At 53.8% G+C, this 14401-nt stretch overlaps 1 protein-coding gene across 1 annotated transcript; it reads right to left on the minus strand.

Moving 5' to 3' along the window:
* Positions 1-346: 346 nt before the first annotated feature.
* On the minus strand, positions 347-14297 carry TGME49_224190 (cation-transporting atpase family protein). The gene is made up of 20 exons (XM_002366063.2): positions 12354-14297; positions 11884-12001; positions 11491-11563; positions 11147-11293; positions 10743-10798; positions 10079-10244; positions 9632-9908; positions 9171-9308; positions 8281-8559; positions 7717-8088; positions 7323-7427; positions 6569-6691; positions 5985-6257; positions 5156-5323; positions 4519-4776; positions 3516-3746; positions 2935-3117; positions 2440-2564; positions 1996-2083; positions 347-1592 (listed from the first exon to the last, which is right to left on the minus strand). The coding sequence occupies exons 1-20, from the start codon at positions 12810-12812 to the stop codon at positions 1461-1463; spliced, it is 3771 nt and encodes a 1256-aa protein (XP_002366104.2). The 5' UTR covers positions 12813-14297; the 3' UTR covers positions 347-1460.
* Positions 14298-14401: the final 104 nt, after the last annotated feature.

The raw sequence follows: 14401 nt of genomic DNA on the forward strand, positions 1-14401 counted from the left end.
AGACCGCTTGTTCTGTGCGCGTCTCCACTTCTCTTCAGTGGTCGGTTCCGACCTCTCGTCCACCTAAAATTCTCAAAAAGAATTTCCATTGAATCTAAGACTCGAAATGGCCCGGCAGGTAGACGAGAACCTTCGCTCCCCGTCCATCGCAAAAAACGCGGCGCGAAAGCTTCCTCGACCGAGTCCACAGGTGGTGTGAACGCTGCTGTGATTTCTAAAAACGGATTTGCATGCTCGATGATTTCCGCTAAAGGCTGAGCATGTTAGAATTTCATGGCCCCCGCGCCTTCCCCCACAGTTACATAGACGGAGACAGGAAATGGCAGAGGCGCTTGAACGAAATACTCGCGGTTTCACAGAGGACACCGATACCTCTATCTGAGTCTTTCTCCTGAGTTGTGAGGACATCCATCTTCATGCAGACATGCAGACATGTACTGCTGGCTTCACAGAAGACACAATGCAGGCACTCGTTACGCGGGAGATGAACCGGAGTCGACCAGAAAGAAAACTTCAAAACGCGGAAGAACTTCTCGAAAAGTTGTGTGCTCCGCCGCGCCGCTGGGGCGTCGGTACAGCCCAGGCAGGGTGACCGGCGAGTTTGTATGGGGCGCCAGAACGCTACCTCAAATGTTTCCTTCCCGACAAATAACGAAAAGCGTCGTTTCGCTCTGTGCGGCATTAAACCAAGGCATTCAAATACAGACAAATCGACGGAGAAAGACTATTTATATACATATTTATGTATATGTATAGATGAGTCGACAGACAGGTGAATAAAGAGACGACAGAAAGATATGGATACTGTTAGGTATATATATATATATATATATATATAGAGAGAGAGATACATATATATTGATAGATATGGATATGTGCAACTGTCTGTTTTCTACCATTTGACAAAGTTTAAGAAGACTCAGGAGGTCTGTGACAGACGACGAGATACCCGATGGTCTCGGAGACTTCGGTGCATGCATCGCGTTCTTCTCGAGTGCCCAGACACGGGAGCGACTGGGTTCCTGTGAAAGGAGGCGTCGTTCTGGAAACGAACGGCGGTAAAACGAAGGTCTCGCGTCCAGAGAACCACAAGGAAATACAGAAACAGAGAAGCAACTCGATGGCGAATGACGAGCATCGCTTTCTGCAGGCGTCAGACAGACGCTGCGGAGCAAAGCAGAAGTCTCCGATGTTTCTGCCTTGTCTCGCCATTACACAGTGACCGACAGAGAACGGAAGTCGACGGAGGAGAACGCGAGGCGCAAACGAAAAGCAGACGCTACGAAGAAAACAAGGCTCCTTTCCTCTCGAACTCCACTCGCTGTCACATCCCCACTGAACCATCCTTTGTCTCCCTGTCGAGCTCTTCTTCTTCTCTTGTCCCTGTGTCCTTTTCTCTCCCTTCGTTCTCCTGTTTTCTCGGTTCTTCTTCGTTCTGCGCTCCTCGGCGCTCTGCGTGCTCACGGCGACGCGAGCTTCGCATGCTGAGGCGGCTGGAGGGTCTTCTTCACAGCCTTGAAAATCTGTATCGGCACCCAGGAGACGAGGGTGACGGCCGTCACTTTCGCCCAGAACGTGAGCGTCATGATGAACTGAAAAAAAGGGGAAGCGGCATGTCGCATCACATGAGAGACGCGTCGGCTTTGCTGTCGCCGAAGAGGGAGGGGAGAGTTTCTTCGCATCTCCCCTTCTTCGCTGCGCGGTCGTTTTCCTTCGCGCTTCTTCTTCGACATGTTCAGCTTCTCACTGTGCCGCTCGTCTCTCTCCCCCTGTTTTTCCTCGTTTCCTTTCCGCTTTTGTCTTTGCTTTTGTTTCGGCTGTTGTCTTTGCTTCGGTCTCAGAAGCTTTGAGTGCGCATGCTCGTCTCCTTTTTTTCTCTCTGCCTCTGCGCCGCCCTCTCCTTTCTGCGCTCCTCTCTGCACTGTGTCTGTCTCAGTTTTTCTCTGCTGCTGCCGAAGACTGACTGCCTCTCTCCCGGCCGCGGGGCAGACTCACCGTGATGTCGAAGTAGCTTCGCAAGATGAACATGGAGAAAATGTAGATCACGACGGTGCAGATCTCCGAGGCGATCATCAGCGGGTGCCTAGACGACGCGGTAGAAAGGGGAAACCAAGCATCTCGTGAAGCAAGCCAGAGGAGGCGAACAGAGAGAGAAACCGAGAGAACGCCACACAGAGATCGCGAAGTGCCTGTGGAGCTCGGCCTCTGTGACCGCATCCTCTGTTGACAGCAGCCCTCAACAAGATTCGCACCCACCATTTCACCTCCATGTAAAAACTCGAGACGTCTGCAAGTGAACAGTTTTAGAGTTTCAGATCTTTTTCCTATGCGTTTGCAGATGGGGAGAAGGAGTACGAATGCAGATACAGCAGGCGGACAGTGCGAGAGGACGCAGACGCCCCGTTTAAGAATCGAAGGCCGCGGACCTCGCTGCCTCACCAGGTCTGAATCTCCGAGGCGACGTTCAGAAGCTCGGCGAGAATGAGCGCCGTGAAGGTGATGCTGACGACGTTCGTGAAGGAGTTTTCGAACAGCGCGACGGCGCCCATCATGACCACCGCGGCCTGCGCGCCAAGGGCAGAAGACGGAAGCGCGGCATGGTAGCGAGCGCGAAGAACAGAGAGACAGCGGAGACTGCGCGACGGCCTAGTCTCGCACAGGCTCCTCCTCGAGAGACTCAGAAGAGAGAGGGAAGAGAACGCATGGAGACGCGACAGATAAACACAGCTCGGAAGAGCGACAGAAGCACGAAGAACGACGGCAAAAAAGATGGAAAGAGCGATCCGAGTGCGAGGAGGAACACAAAACAGCCTCCAGTGCGAAGGTGAAGGAGAAGGAGCCCCAGAAGCGAGGCGATCCCCTCGGAAGAAGCGTCTACGCAAAAGGCGAGAAGACGCAGAGAAAGCGAGAAGAGAAACCTCTTCGGCGTCTCACCTGGTAAATGGATTTCCACACCCAGCCAAAGAATGTTTTCACGCTCAAGACGCGGCCGTTCTTCAGCGTTTGATACAGTTCGGGGAACATGAAAACGACGTCTTCGGGCAATTCCTCGTCCAGAACGAGCGAGAAAACCGGCGCCATCGTGTAGTAAGTCGCGTACCCCACTTGCAGCCACCCCTGCAGAAGATCGACAGAAAAGACGCGCTCTCTCCAGAAGGAAAAGTAAGGAAACATCGACACCCGTCAGACGCCAAGAAGGAAATCGACCCACACCCTGCAGAGACCGAGCGGAAGCAGAGGCGACGCTTTCGCTCCCCTCTCGAAGAGGCAGATCGCCCTGCAAGCAAGAGCGCGAGGAGAGGAGAGAAGCGCGAAAAAAAAGAGCCTGATGAGCCTCTGGGTCGAGGAGACCGCTGGAACCGTTTCCAAGCACTCCGGGAGGTTCTCGCCCCCGTCGCGGAGCGTCTAAATAGCCCGCTGGCGCTTTCCTGTGTCTCTCTCGGCGTCTCGGACGCGTCGACGAGGTGCAACGAGAGGCAAGGAGATTCGAGGAACTGCGAGGTCCCTTTTTGTACCTGGAAAATCGCAAGCGGAATGAAGTAGAAGATGGCCGAGAAGATCACTTGGATGAAGGCGATGATCAGGCCTCGGTGGATGACAAATTGCGCCAACTTCGCACTGCGTTGGTAGGCATTTCTGCCATGCCAGAGAAGCAGCCGCCGCAGGTGAGAAAACTGCGTGATGCTGAAGTCCGCAGCCAGCGACGCCTGGCGGCCTTCTTTTCCGACGATTCCAATGCCTACGTCCTGCAAAAGCGCCCGGCATACACATACGCATGTCCGCGTCTTCAGTTTCGTCCTGAAACGCAGCGTCCACTCTTCGTCGTCACTGGGCGGCGCTTCAGACTACACCGATGAGGTCCCCCCCTCCAGGTGAGACAGAGGGAGCGGTGCGCATCACGCTTGACAGTTTCGATGGCGCGTCTGCCTTCGCTCGTGTCTAGCGGCCCTCGAAAATCTCTGTCGACGCATGCATTACTACTAGGGATGGCCGCCTGCATCGCGGCAGAGAGAAAGAGAGAGAAAGAGAGAAAGAGAGAAAAAGAGAGAAAGAGAGAAAAAGAGAAAAAGAGAGAAAGAGAGAGAAAGGGAGGGAAAGAGAGAAAGAGAGAGGCATGTGAGATAAGCTGGAACGCGTGTGTATGTAGTGGAGAGGAAACGCAGAGCAAGTCTCTCTCTGCGAAGACTGGGGCAAAGTGCTATTCGAGAAGAGAGGAGAGCCCAACCGTCGTTCCTTCCTCCTTGTCGCAAGCGAGCCGTTCCTCATCTGAGCTGGAACGCGGCATTCCGCCACTCAGGTTCCACGCCACCGCAGACTGGCAAAAGCCTCTGCGAGGCGTTTGGAGGAAGACTGTCCGCGCCTCGCAGAGGCGGCGAGGACGGTCCCCGTCGCGGAACCTGTGTATTCGACCGGATTTCTGGAGAAGGAGGCGACCTTTCTGACAAGCGAGAATCTTTCCAGGCAAACGGGGATGCTCTGAACGTCTGGAGACGCTCCACGAACGAGCGAGGCACTTACGGCGGCCTGAATCATCGAGACGTCGTTGCCGCCGTCGCCGACTGCGCAGGCTCTGCGTCCAGTGAACTTTTTCACGAAGCGAACGACGTCAGCCTTTTGCGTCGGCGAGCAGCGACAGCAGACGACGGCCGGCGCCTGCGCTGCGACGCGAACGAAGTAGTGAGGAAAATGCTGCAGAGCTGCCCCAAGGACGCGGCCGTCGACAACGAGGACGCTCTCGCTCGGACCCATTGCGAATCGCTCCAGAGCCTCCTGCGTCTGCGAGCACGAGAAAGAGAGACAAGACGAACGAGATGAGGAGCGCAGACGGCAGGCGAGAAGAAGGCCGAGACCGGCGACCCGGGAAGCGGAAGAAAACAAGGAATCCGAAGAAGGCTGAACATCACCAGGAGAGCGGGGACAAGCGAGGTGAAGAAGGACAACAGGGAAGGAGACTGAGACGGTGAGGCGAGACGGAAAAGACGTGAAAAGCGCGGAGTCAGAGAAGGCGCAAAGTGAGAAAGAAAGACAAAAAAAAGAGCTGCGGCAAGCGGCAGAACAAGGAAGGAGACAAAAAAGACACAAAGAGACGAACACCGTGGGAAAGAAGACGACGCAGAACGCGAGATATGTCAAGAGACGGAACAAAGACGCCGACCTGAGAAGGCGTTCGAATGCTTTGACTGGAAAGAATCGTGAGTGAGTGCTGGCGAGCTTTGAGGCCTGCAGAAACAGCGATGCAAGTCGCGGTCTCCACTTTGTCTCCTGTGAGCATCCAAACTTTCACTCCCGCGTGCCGCAAGGCCTCGAGCGTCGCTGGGACATCCTGAAAAAAGATCAGCAGGCAACTCGATTCCAAACCCGAATCTCGCATCGAAACGCCTTCTCCGTCCTCTCTTCTTCCAGGAGAGAATCGCATAGCTAGACAAGCCTTCACAGACAAAGAGTCAAGTAAAATTGAAAAAGAACATCATCCACATCTATAATAGGCGTGGTGCACCTCCACGAAACGATACACATATACAGAACTCGACACAAACAACCATATGCATGCATATATATATATATATATATTTGCGCATGTGAATCCGTCGATGTATGTGAATAGATGCGGGTCATCTCCTATTGGGGCTGTGGGTTCAAACGGACTCTCAGGAAATCCCTTGCGCGGGACTTTCCTTCTCTAGAAAACTTGAGGTTTGTGCGATCGTCGCTGCTTTCCACGCGAACAAGTCCGTCCGCAATTCGTGCCATCTGATTCCTCGATTTCCTGCATTTTTCTTGGAATTCCGATTCCGGTGCTCCGCGTTTTTCACCCTGAGCCAGGAGCCTCCAATCCTTCAGCGCCTTAAGAGAGGACTCGAAATCGGCTTCTCCAGGATACTCCAAAACTGCTGAAACTGCACTGGCACTTTCTCTTTTTCCCTCGTCTTTCTTCTCTCGCAGATCCCTGCTTTCCTCTTTTTCTCTCGTCTTTCTTCTCTCACATTCTGGAGCTTGTCCTCGACGCCCGTGAGGCCGAGGAGTCTGAGGTCTTCTTCGAGTCTCTCGATCTCCCGCCTGCACTTCGAATGCCGGTCGGTCATCGCAGCGCGGGCAGCTGCATATCGGGTGGCGAAGAGGTCGTACTCTGCCTCCGAAAGTTCCTTCTGCGCGAGCACGATCGTCCGCAGACCCTGGCGCGCGAAGTTGTCGCATTCCTCTTGCAGCCAGTGAGATCCCTTCGGCTGCAGCCGCGGAATCATCACGGCCTCTGCGCCCTGAGGAGACACGGCAAAGGAGTCTTCTCTGGAATCCAGAGAGAAGCGGCGGATCGCGACGAATGCACGGAAGAACGGGTCTTCCGCGCGCGCGAGAGAGAGATGACGAACGACAGACGTGAGAGAAAACGCGAAGGAAGGCGAAAGACGCGAACGGAGTCAAAATGTCTCGCAAGTCTGCGCGTTCGAGTCTGGGATCCGGACAGAGGCAAGAAGAAAGCGTTTCTTCGAAAAAACTCCAAAACATCTGACTCTTCCTTCATAACCTTTCATCGACACCAAAAAAGGAGAGGTTATACAAGTCTACCCACCTTGACCAGAAAGAAAATTTTCTGCGAAGAAGCCTCTCTCAAAATAATCCCCATCCGCTTCGTTTCAGAGCTAAACGGAAACGTAGTCAAGACCGAGTACTCGAGGGCAGCGCCGCCAGGCACCTGCAAGGAAGCAAGGAAAACAAATCTCGAAAAAAACTGCGATCGAATCGCGGCGCTGATCTGTCGCACTACCGTTCGTCTTTTCTCGTTTCGCGTCTACAAACACTAAACCTTCGGGACTCTATTCTTGCGCGTACCTCTCCTTCACATGTGCATATGTCAACCATCGATCCATAGTCGAGAGATGCCTAGAAAAGAACTCCCGCCTCTCCTGTTTACTTTCACTCTCCGTTTTAGATACACATGCAACAGTATGTATTGCACAACTAGGACATGCAAAAAATAGGGATATACATACACATCGATATACGGTGCAACCGAAATACGCAGCGCTGCCCACAGACAGATACTCACACCAATGTACAAATATAAGTGCACTCATACATATATATATCTCTATTTCTCTATACATCTATCATATATATATATATATCAACATCATGTATTCTATAGAATTGTATATATATGTATACATATATGTATATATATATATATGTAGATATAATCAAATATATATATATATATATATATATGTTTGTCTCTGTACATAGAAGGCGGATCTCTGCATGGATCTGTGAGTCCTGTGGGACTTTGAAGAGTTGATTTTCTTTTCGAGAGGGATTCGTCTTGCCTCGAGGCGGATGCAGTGCTCGTCGCGGTGAACAAGTTTGACTCCTATATCTCGAGCGAACGTCACGAGGGCGACTTCGTCCGGCGACGCAGCTTGGAAGGTGATCTGAAGCAAAGGTCGCAAAAAACGCGTTCAGGAATGTCGAGTCATGACTCTTCAAAACCTCCCCTCCTGCCCTCGTCTCCGCCGTCCGCTGTTCACCGTGAGATCCCTCTCGGCCCCTTCCGAATCGTCTTGCGCGCCTGCGCCTCCTCTCGCTTTCTCCAGAGGTTCCCTTGCCTCTTCCTCTCGCTTCCTCCAGAGGTTCCCTTGTCTCTTCCTCTCGCTTCCTCCAGAGGTTCCCTTGCCCCTTCCTGTCCCTTCCTGTCTCTTCCTGTCTCTTCCTGTCTCGCACCTGACTGTCCTCGTCTTTCACGGGGGTGACGTTGTGGCAGAGACTGAGAGCACGAATCGCCTCGACTGCTGCATGCACAACTTCTCCGCGTCGCCCACCCAGTTCTCGTCCGCGTTCTCTCTCTCCCGTTCTTGCTCGCTCTCTGTCTCTCCAACTGGGCTGGTCGGCGTTCGCAGGCGAGACAGGATGCGAGCGAAGGAAGTAGCTCTCGAGGAAGATGCGGAGTTCGGTGAGGCCATCTTCCGCGAACATCGCGCGGCCGATGTGCAGGCGCTTGAAGTGCATCTCGTTCCGAGTCAGCGTCCCTGTCTTGTCGCTGAAGAGGAAGTCGATCCTCCCTAACTCTTCCGGCAGCGTCGAGGTCCTCACCACCTGCGAAGCGGCCGACGGGGACAAGCTCGGGTAACTGAGTTCGAACGAGCAGGCGAAGAAAGAAGCAGCGGAGAGGGAGGCGACGGAGAGAGAAGAAGGAAACGAGGAGAAGGAAGAACGCGGGGAGACAAGGGGGAAATCTCGAAAGAGAGGAACGCGAGAAGAAAGGACAGGCTGTGTCGGCGGACCTACAGTGTCTTTCATTCTTCTGTCGCGCATGATGAAGATGCTGTAGAGGGTCTTCGCCATGACGAGATTCACTTGGAGGGAGACCGGAATGATCGAGGAAAGCAGAAGAACAAATCGCAGAAAGTAGATAGGCCAGATGCCCTCAAGGCGACGCAGAGCGACGAGGACGAACGCCAGCAACGCGAGAATTCCAAAGAGAACTTTGCTCATCAAATTCACTTCCAGGTCGAACTGCCCGACCTTCATCGTCGCCTGCGAAGCATTCATTGTCGCCCGCGTCTCCTGTGAAGGCCAGACGAACGAAACGCCCCAGCAGCGCATGCAGTCGGCAAAAACAGACAAATGCCTACGTCACCCCGCGTTCCCAGAGGCAAGTCGCTCTACGCAAGGCCTTCGACAACGCGGTTCCTCGAAAGCTTCGCTCGTCGAGGGGTGGCTTCCCAGCCGCGTTCCTCCGTCTGAACGAGTCGAGGCCCTCCGGTCGGAAGCGAGTGCATGCAAATAACTCGGCGACTTCTGATCTGCGTCGCAGAGCCTCCAAATGAAACGGAACAGACATGCGCGTCTCCACGTCCCTCCGCCTGTCGCTCTGCAGGTCTCCCCGGTGTATATCCAGCTGCCCACCGTCACATGCATGCAGAAATATACACATATATATACATATATATATACATATATATACATCCAAATACATATATATACATATATATACATATATATATATATATGTTGGTGGGCGCACACACAGACAATGCATGGGTATGTGAGCATGAGGATGCGTGGACATATGACTGGTTGGCTGCATCTGCGAGTGATGTGCATGCTCTGCATTGACGGGAACGTGAGTGTGAACCGGTGCATGCGGTGGAAGAGGGAGAAGAGCGCGGGCGTACTTTGCCGGTGTAGATCGCGAGGCCGAGGACAGAGCCGGAGGCGACAACCGTGTTGGCCCAGAGAACGTTGTCGAGGGTCAAGCCTTCGACGATCGGCTGCTCTCCGTCTCGAGTTGTTCTCCCGCCATGCGCCGAAACCTGGAAACAAAGAAGAGGAGAGGACGAGAACAAGAGACGCATCCGAGAGTGGATTCTTAGCCATCGTCGTCGCTTCGACTGTCACTCATTCCCCTCTGCTCCACGGTTTTGTCGTTCTCTCTCGCTTGCTCTCCTTTTGCGTTCTCTCTCTCTCCCTCTCGCTTGATCTCCCTTTTCCGTTCTCTCTCCCTTGATCTCCCTCTGGATCTCCTTCCCGGTGCCTCGCGTATTCTCTCTCAAGCGACGGCCAGAGCAAAGACAAACGAGGCGCGCGCTCTTGTGGTCGCCTCGCTGGTTGCGTCCTCCCGTCCGGTTCGCCTGACCATCAGTTGTTCCTCCTCGCAGTTCTTCTTCTCCCCCTCGGTCTGTCTGTCGCCGTCCAGCTCCCCCGCCTCGAGCCGGCTCTCGCAGCCGCAGTCCCCGTCCGCTCCGAAGCTGGCGAGGGGAGGCGCTGGAGGCGCTGGAGAGGGCGCGCGAGTCAGAACGAATTTTCCTGTGAATTCGTCGATGTCCTGCCGCGGGGCTTCCACATGACACCAGCCTGTCGCTCGGCACAAGTCCCCCGGCGAACTCAGACGCTGAGTGCAGTGCACAGCTCTTCTGCAGCGCAACACAGGACGCAGAGATGAAAGGACAGCTGTCCTGCAAACGCCGAGGACAGCGGCTGCTGAAGAAAGGCGCTCCGACACAAGAGAGTCACCCTAAACTCGTCTGTGTCACACCGCAGCGTCCGAGTCAGTCACACGAGAACGGAACCGAGTCTTCTTTACCTCAGCTTCCAGTCGGTCTCTCCGTCGAGTTGGTCAGTGCGAATGAAACAGCTCCCGGACTTATCCGTAGTTCGAAGGAAAACGACGTCTGCAGGGACGCGCTGATTCGCCTCAATTTGGATGATGTCGCCCACTTCGATCTTCGCCGCCATCACGTCTTTCGTTCCTAGAAAAGTCGAAAACAAAAGGAATGAGAACGGTCAGCAGGCAACAACGAGGCGTCTGCGCTGCAGCAGCGAAGGCCCTCTGCCAGCGTCCCCGAGAAAGCGGAGAAACGGGGATTCTTCAGTGGACAGAGCCGCGAATTTGCACAGCTCGAGTTCCAGACACGAATACGAGAAACTGAAGAACGCCTGTACATACACCTACATTCATGCAGATACACGCATATGTCCCCACATTCATACATATATATATATATATATATATATTCATATATGTACATATAGGTACATATATGTACATATAGGTACATACATATATATATATATATATATATATATATGCAGAACTGCACAGAGGTCGCTGGTGTTGAGAGCAGGAGGCGACGAAGAGAGACAGTATGAAATGGTGGTCGCATGCAGCAACAGTTCGTTCTTTGAATATATGCGAACGAGTTTCCGGACAAGATCCGGAGAGCGTTGACGGTTTTCAGCACACAGACCTTCTGGGGTCAGGCGTTTGTAGCCCTGTTCATTCATCTCGCGGTCGCGGACGTATCTGCAGAAATTCAGAGACGAAGAACCGGAAAAGGCCGTGGAGTCCCCTCCTTCTCTCCTCTCTGTTGGGGCAAGTTCTGCGTCGAACTCTCACAGGGTTGTAAGTGCCTTTTCACTGTCGCATACACATGAAACTCTACACCTCGTCTGTGTTCTCCACAGATGTAGATAGATCTACATACATAAATATATTTGCGTGTATATACAGACACACGTATACATAAATACATATGAACTCATGCATGCACGCATATGCATACATAAATGCATCGAGAAAAGAGAGAGACAGAGGGCGAAAACGAGATTAGAGGAGAAAGACAACTGTGGGAATCACCGAGTCCGTGATTACCGTTTGTAGTCGTCGTAGGCTTCCTTCGCCAGGGTGACGAACAGGACAAAGGCGAGAGGCGCAAGGTAAGTGAAGAGAGGTCCGACTTGTAGAAGCGGCAGGAGCTGCGCCAAGGCGACCGCCAGGTAGAACAGATTGAAGAAAAATCTGCGAAAAACGCAAAAACGAAAACGGGTCTGGGAGACCATTGACCTGAAGTCACGCGACTCAGAAGAAACAGACGCAGACGAACTCAGTCCAAAGAGCTGCTTGAGCGGAAGAGACAACGACGAGGGGTGCCGAGAGATACGGATCATCGGCATCAAGTGAAGACTCCACGACTTGTCTTTGTTTTCGTGACGCACTTGAACTGCTGCATCAAGACCATCGGCAGGAAAGTGAAGACGTTGTACTTGGTGTTCTTGATCGCGTTGCTCGCTGGAAAAACAAAGGAAGAGAGACAGACTTGGAGACGCATGTCGCAAGGAAACTGTCTCACGGACTCCGAGGGCCTCTTTTTTTGAAACCCCAAGAAGCTGCGCGCAACCAAAGCGCCGGGGATAGCAGAAAGGCGAAGGAACAGAAACAAAAGAAAATGGCAACAGCTGCGGAAACACTCCACGGACCCACTCTCGAAAATCGCGTCTCCACACCCTCTCCCTCTCTCTCTCTCTGGCCTTGTCTTTCTCTCCCTTTCGCCGTCTCGTTCTCCCGGGATTGCGTCTCAGGGGGCGCGTTTGAGCGAGGAGAGGTCTTACGGAAGTACTGAGGAACGGTTCGGCCGTCGAGGTAGAGAAGTCGTTCCTGGTACTGAGGCTGCACTCCGCAGCATGCGTGTGCGAGCCATGCGCAGACGCGCTGCAGGCAGTTGCCATCCTGAACAAAAAAAACGCCGGGAGAAATGGACGCCGAGCGCCTTCGTAGATCGCGCAAGCACAAATATCGGTGCACACAAGCTTCAGCTCTGTTCTTCGCAGGAGAAAACTCTCGTTGTGGTCACAGTCTGCCCGCGCGCTGCCAAGAAGGAGCGAAGACTCGCATGCATGCACGGCAGTCTGTAGACGCGAGGGATTCGTCGCTTGTCGCGTCGCTTGTCCCCGAGTGAAGCACCGAGCCCCGTCGGCTGCTCCGCCAACCGTCCAGGGAGGCGTGAGCGGCTCCACGCCGCGTCTTGCACTGGGAAAAGGGTGAATGCAGAGCTTCAGAGTTTCTCCCCAGATTCACCTACTTGCGCGCAGGTGCCTCTTCGAGACCCCAGAGTGAGGACTGGCGCATCCTCAGCGGCTGCCTGGTAGTCGGCGCTGGACGCGGGGGGCGGGACGTCCCAGTCCATGGCGTTTTCCTCTGCGTTCAGCCGAGCAGTTTCATCCTCCGAAAGTCGCGCGCGTCGTTTTTCTTCGGCTGCACGCAGTGCGCCATGCTCACAACGCAGCGTCCGCCCACGGCTTCTCTCGCGCTTTCCAGAAGGCTCCGAGTTCTGCGCTGCCCTCCCGGCTTCCCTCCGCCTCCCGAGAGACCGGAACGCAACCGAGGCGGAGAACCCAGGGGGGACGGAGGAAAGAGAAGGAGGCGGAGAAGCTGAGACCAGTGAAGAAGAAGAAGACGAAGATGCAGGCGCGTCGTTCAGAGAAGACAAGAGGCAGTAGTCCACCGGCCGTTCCGGGGAGCGACGCGAATAAGCGCTCATAAAGGAGACTGAAAATGAAGAGAACGGACGGGAAGAGACGCGAAACGCAGAGGCGAACGGGTCAGAGAAGAAAAGAGAAGAAGCAGAAGAGAGCGGACAGGGAGGAGAGAAAAAAGAAGGAAGGAACGTTTCGAGGGAGACCGCAGAGAGGGCGCGAGAAGACAAAGAGAAACGTCAGAGAAATGGAGACGCGAAGGGGAGAGCGTAGCTGGAAGAAAACAAATCCCAATAACGGCGGGAGAGGGAAAGGCGAATCTCCGCGGCTTAGAACTCCATATCGCCTGTTGCGAGTATTCCTGTTTTCAAGCACTGGGAGTCCTGCGCTTAAGCATTTTCATTCCGCCTTCTCGGATGTATGTACAGCGCTCCCCTGCAGATTGAGGCGCGTCAGGAGGACGAGAAAACGATGCGACCAGGAGTCTGGCCGTCGTGCAGTTTGTTGGTCCTCTTGCATGTCCAGATGTTTTTGTTTTCCCCGCTCCCGTCGTCTCTCTTCAGACGCTTCCGTGAAAGAGACGCATTCGCCTTCTCTCTCTCTCCCCGGCCCATAAAGCAAATCTGTGTTTACTCCACCCTGAAGCTCTCGGAGTTCGTCCTCGTTCAAGAGAAGAGCAGGTGGAAATCTCCGGTTGTTTGCCCCTGCGTTTCACCTCCAGAAAAGAGTGCAGGGAGAGAGAGTCGAAAATTCTGCTTCACGGTCGCGACTGCGAAGAGACAGCTAGGGCGTCAACTGGAGACAGTGTCCTCAGTGAAAAAAAAAACGGGGAAGGTCCGCGGGCGTCTGCCTGCGTGAGCGCTCTTCTTTCCTCGCCGAGGAACACTGCGCTCGTGAGTCTCCGAGAAGCAAGGACGCGACGAGAGTTGTTTCGGCTGTGGAGCCTCGGTGTTGAGGGATCCCAGAAGTTTGAGGGAAGGTGATGTTGCCTGTGTTGCGAGCGCCGCGACGATCTTTGCGGCCTGCGACTTGTGAAACGCGCATCGATACACTTGACGATCTGGCAAGACCTGAGACACCGAGAGAAAAGGCACGGGAGGACAAGGCAAAGAGAGAGAGGAGGAAAGTCGCAAGTATGTCGAGAGGAAACACAAAGAAGGAGACAGGACAGGGAGAAAAGCAGCGAGGAAAGAAGACGAACTCGCTTGCGAGTGCGGCGAAAGCAAACAAAGCGCTCGCAACTGGAGAGGAGAACTCTGTCGTCGACGAGAGGATCCAAGGAAAAAAAAGACACAGAGGCAGGACAATGGAGAGGTAAACTTGAAGTCAAACAACAGGACAAGTTAAAAAACAAGAGACATGGGATGCGCCTTTGTTTTTCGCAAAAGTGCAGACGAAAAACGAGGAAAAGAACTTGCGGCACCTGTCGTCTTGTCTCGCTGTGGCGGGCGAACAGCGAAGCCCAGAGGGCATCTGAGGTGAAACGCGAGAAAAAGCGAGAGCGCTTCTTGCTGGAATCCGAAAAAAGAAAAGCAAACCACACTCACGAATAACACAGCCAGCGAAAGTGAATGAAACGGAGTGAGTTTCGCCGAACGAGGTCGAGGACGACGGTCCTTTTTTCTTTCTCAGGCGTTCGCATCCACCCGAATCA

Source organism: Toxoplasma gondii, chromosome X, assembly GCF_000006565.2.
Source record: "Toxoplasma gondii ME49 chromosome X, whole genome shotgun sequence".
NCBI classification, from domain to species: domain Eukaryota; phylum Apicomplexa; class Conoidasida; order Eucoccidiorida; family Sarcocystidae; genus Toxoplasma; species Toxoplasma gondii.

Bases quoted from the DNA above. Each gene is read 5' to 3' on its own strand.
- TGME49_224190 (XM_002366063.2), bottom strand. From the start codon at position 12,812: ATGAGCGCTTATTCGCGTCGCTCCCCGGAACGGCCGGTGGACTACTGC. The intron at 12,002-12,353 runs GTAGGTGAATCT...TTTTTTGTTCAG, and splicing joins GAAGAGGCACCTGCGCGCAA to GATGGCAACTGCCTGCAGCG. The intron at 10,245-10,742 runs GTCTGTGTGCTG...CGACTTTTCTAG, and splicing joins CAAACGCCTGACCCCAGAAG to GAACGAAAGACGTGATGGCG.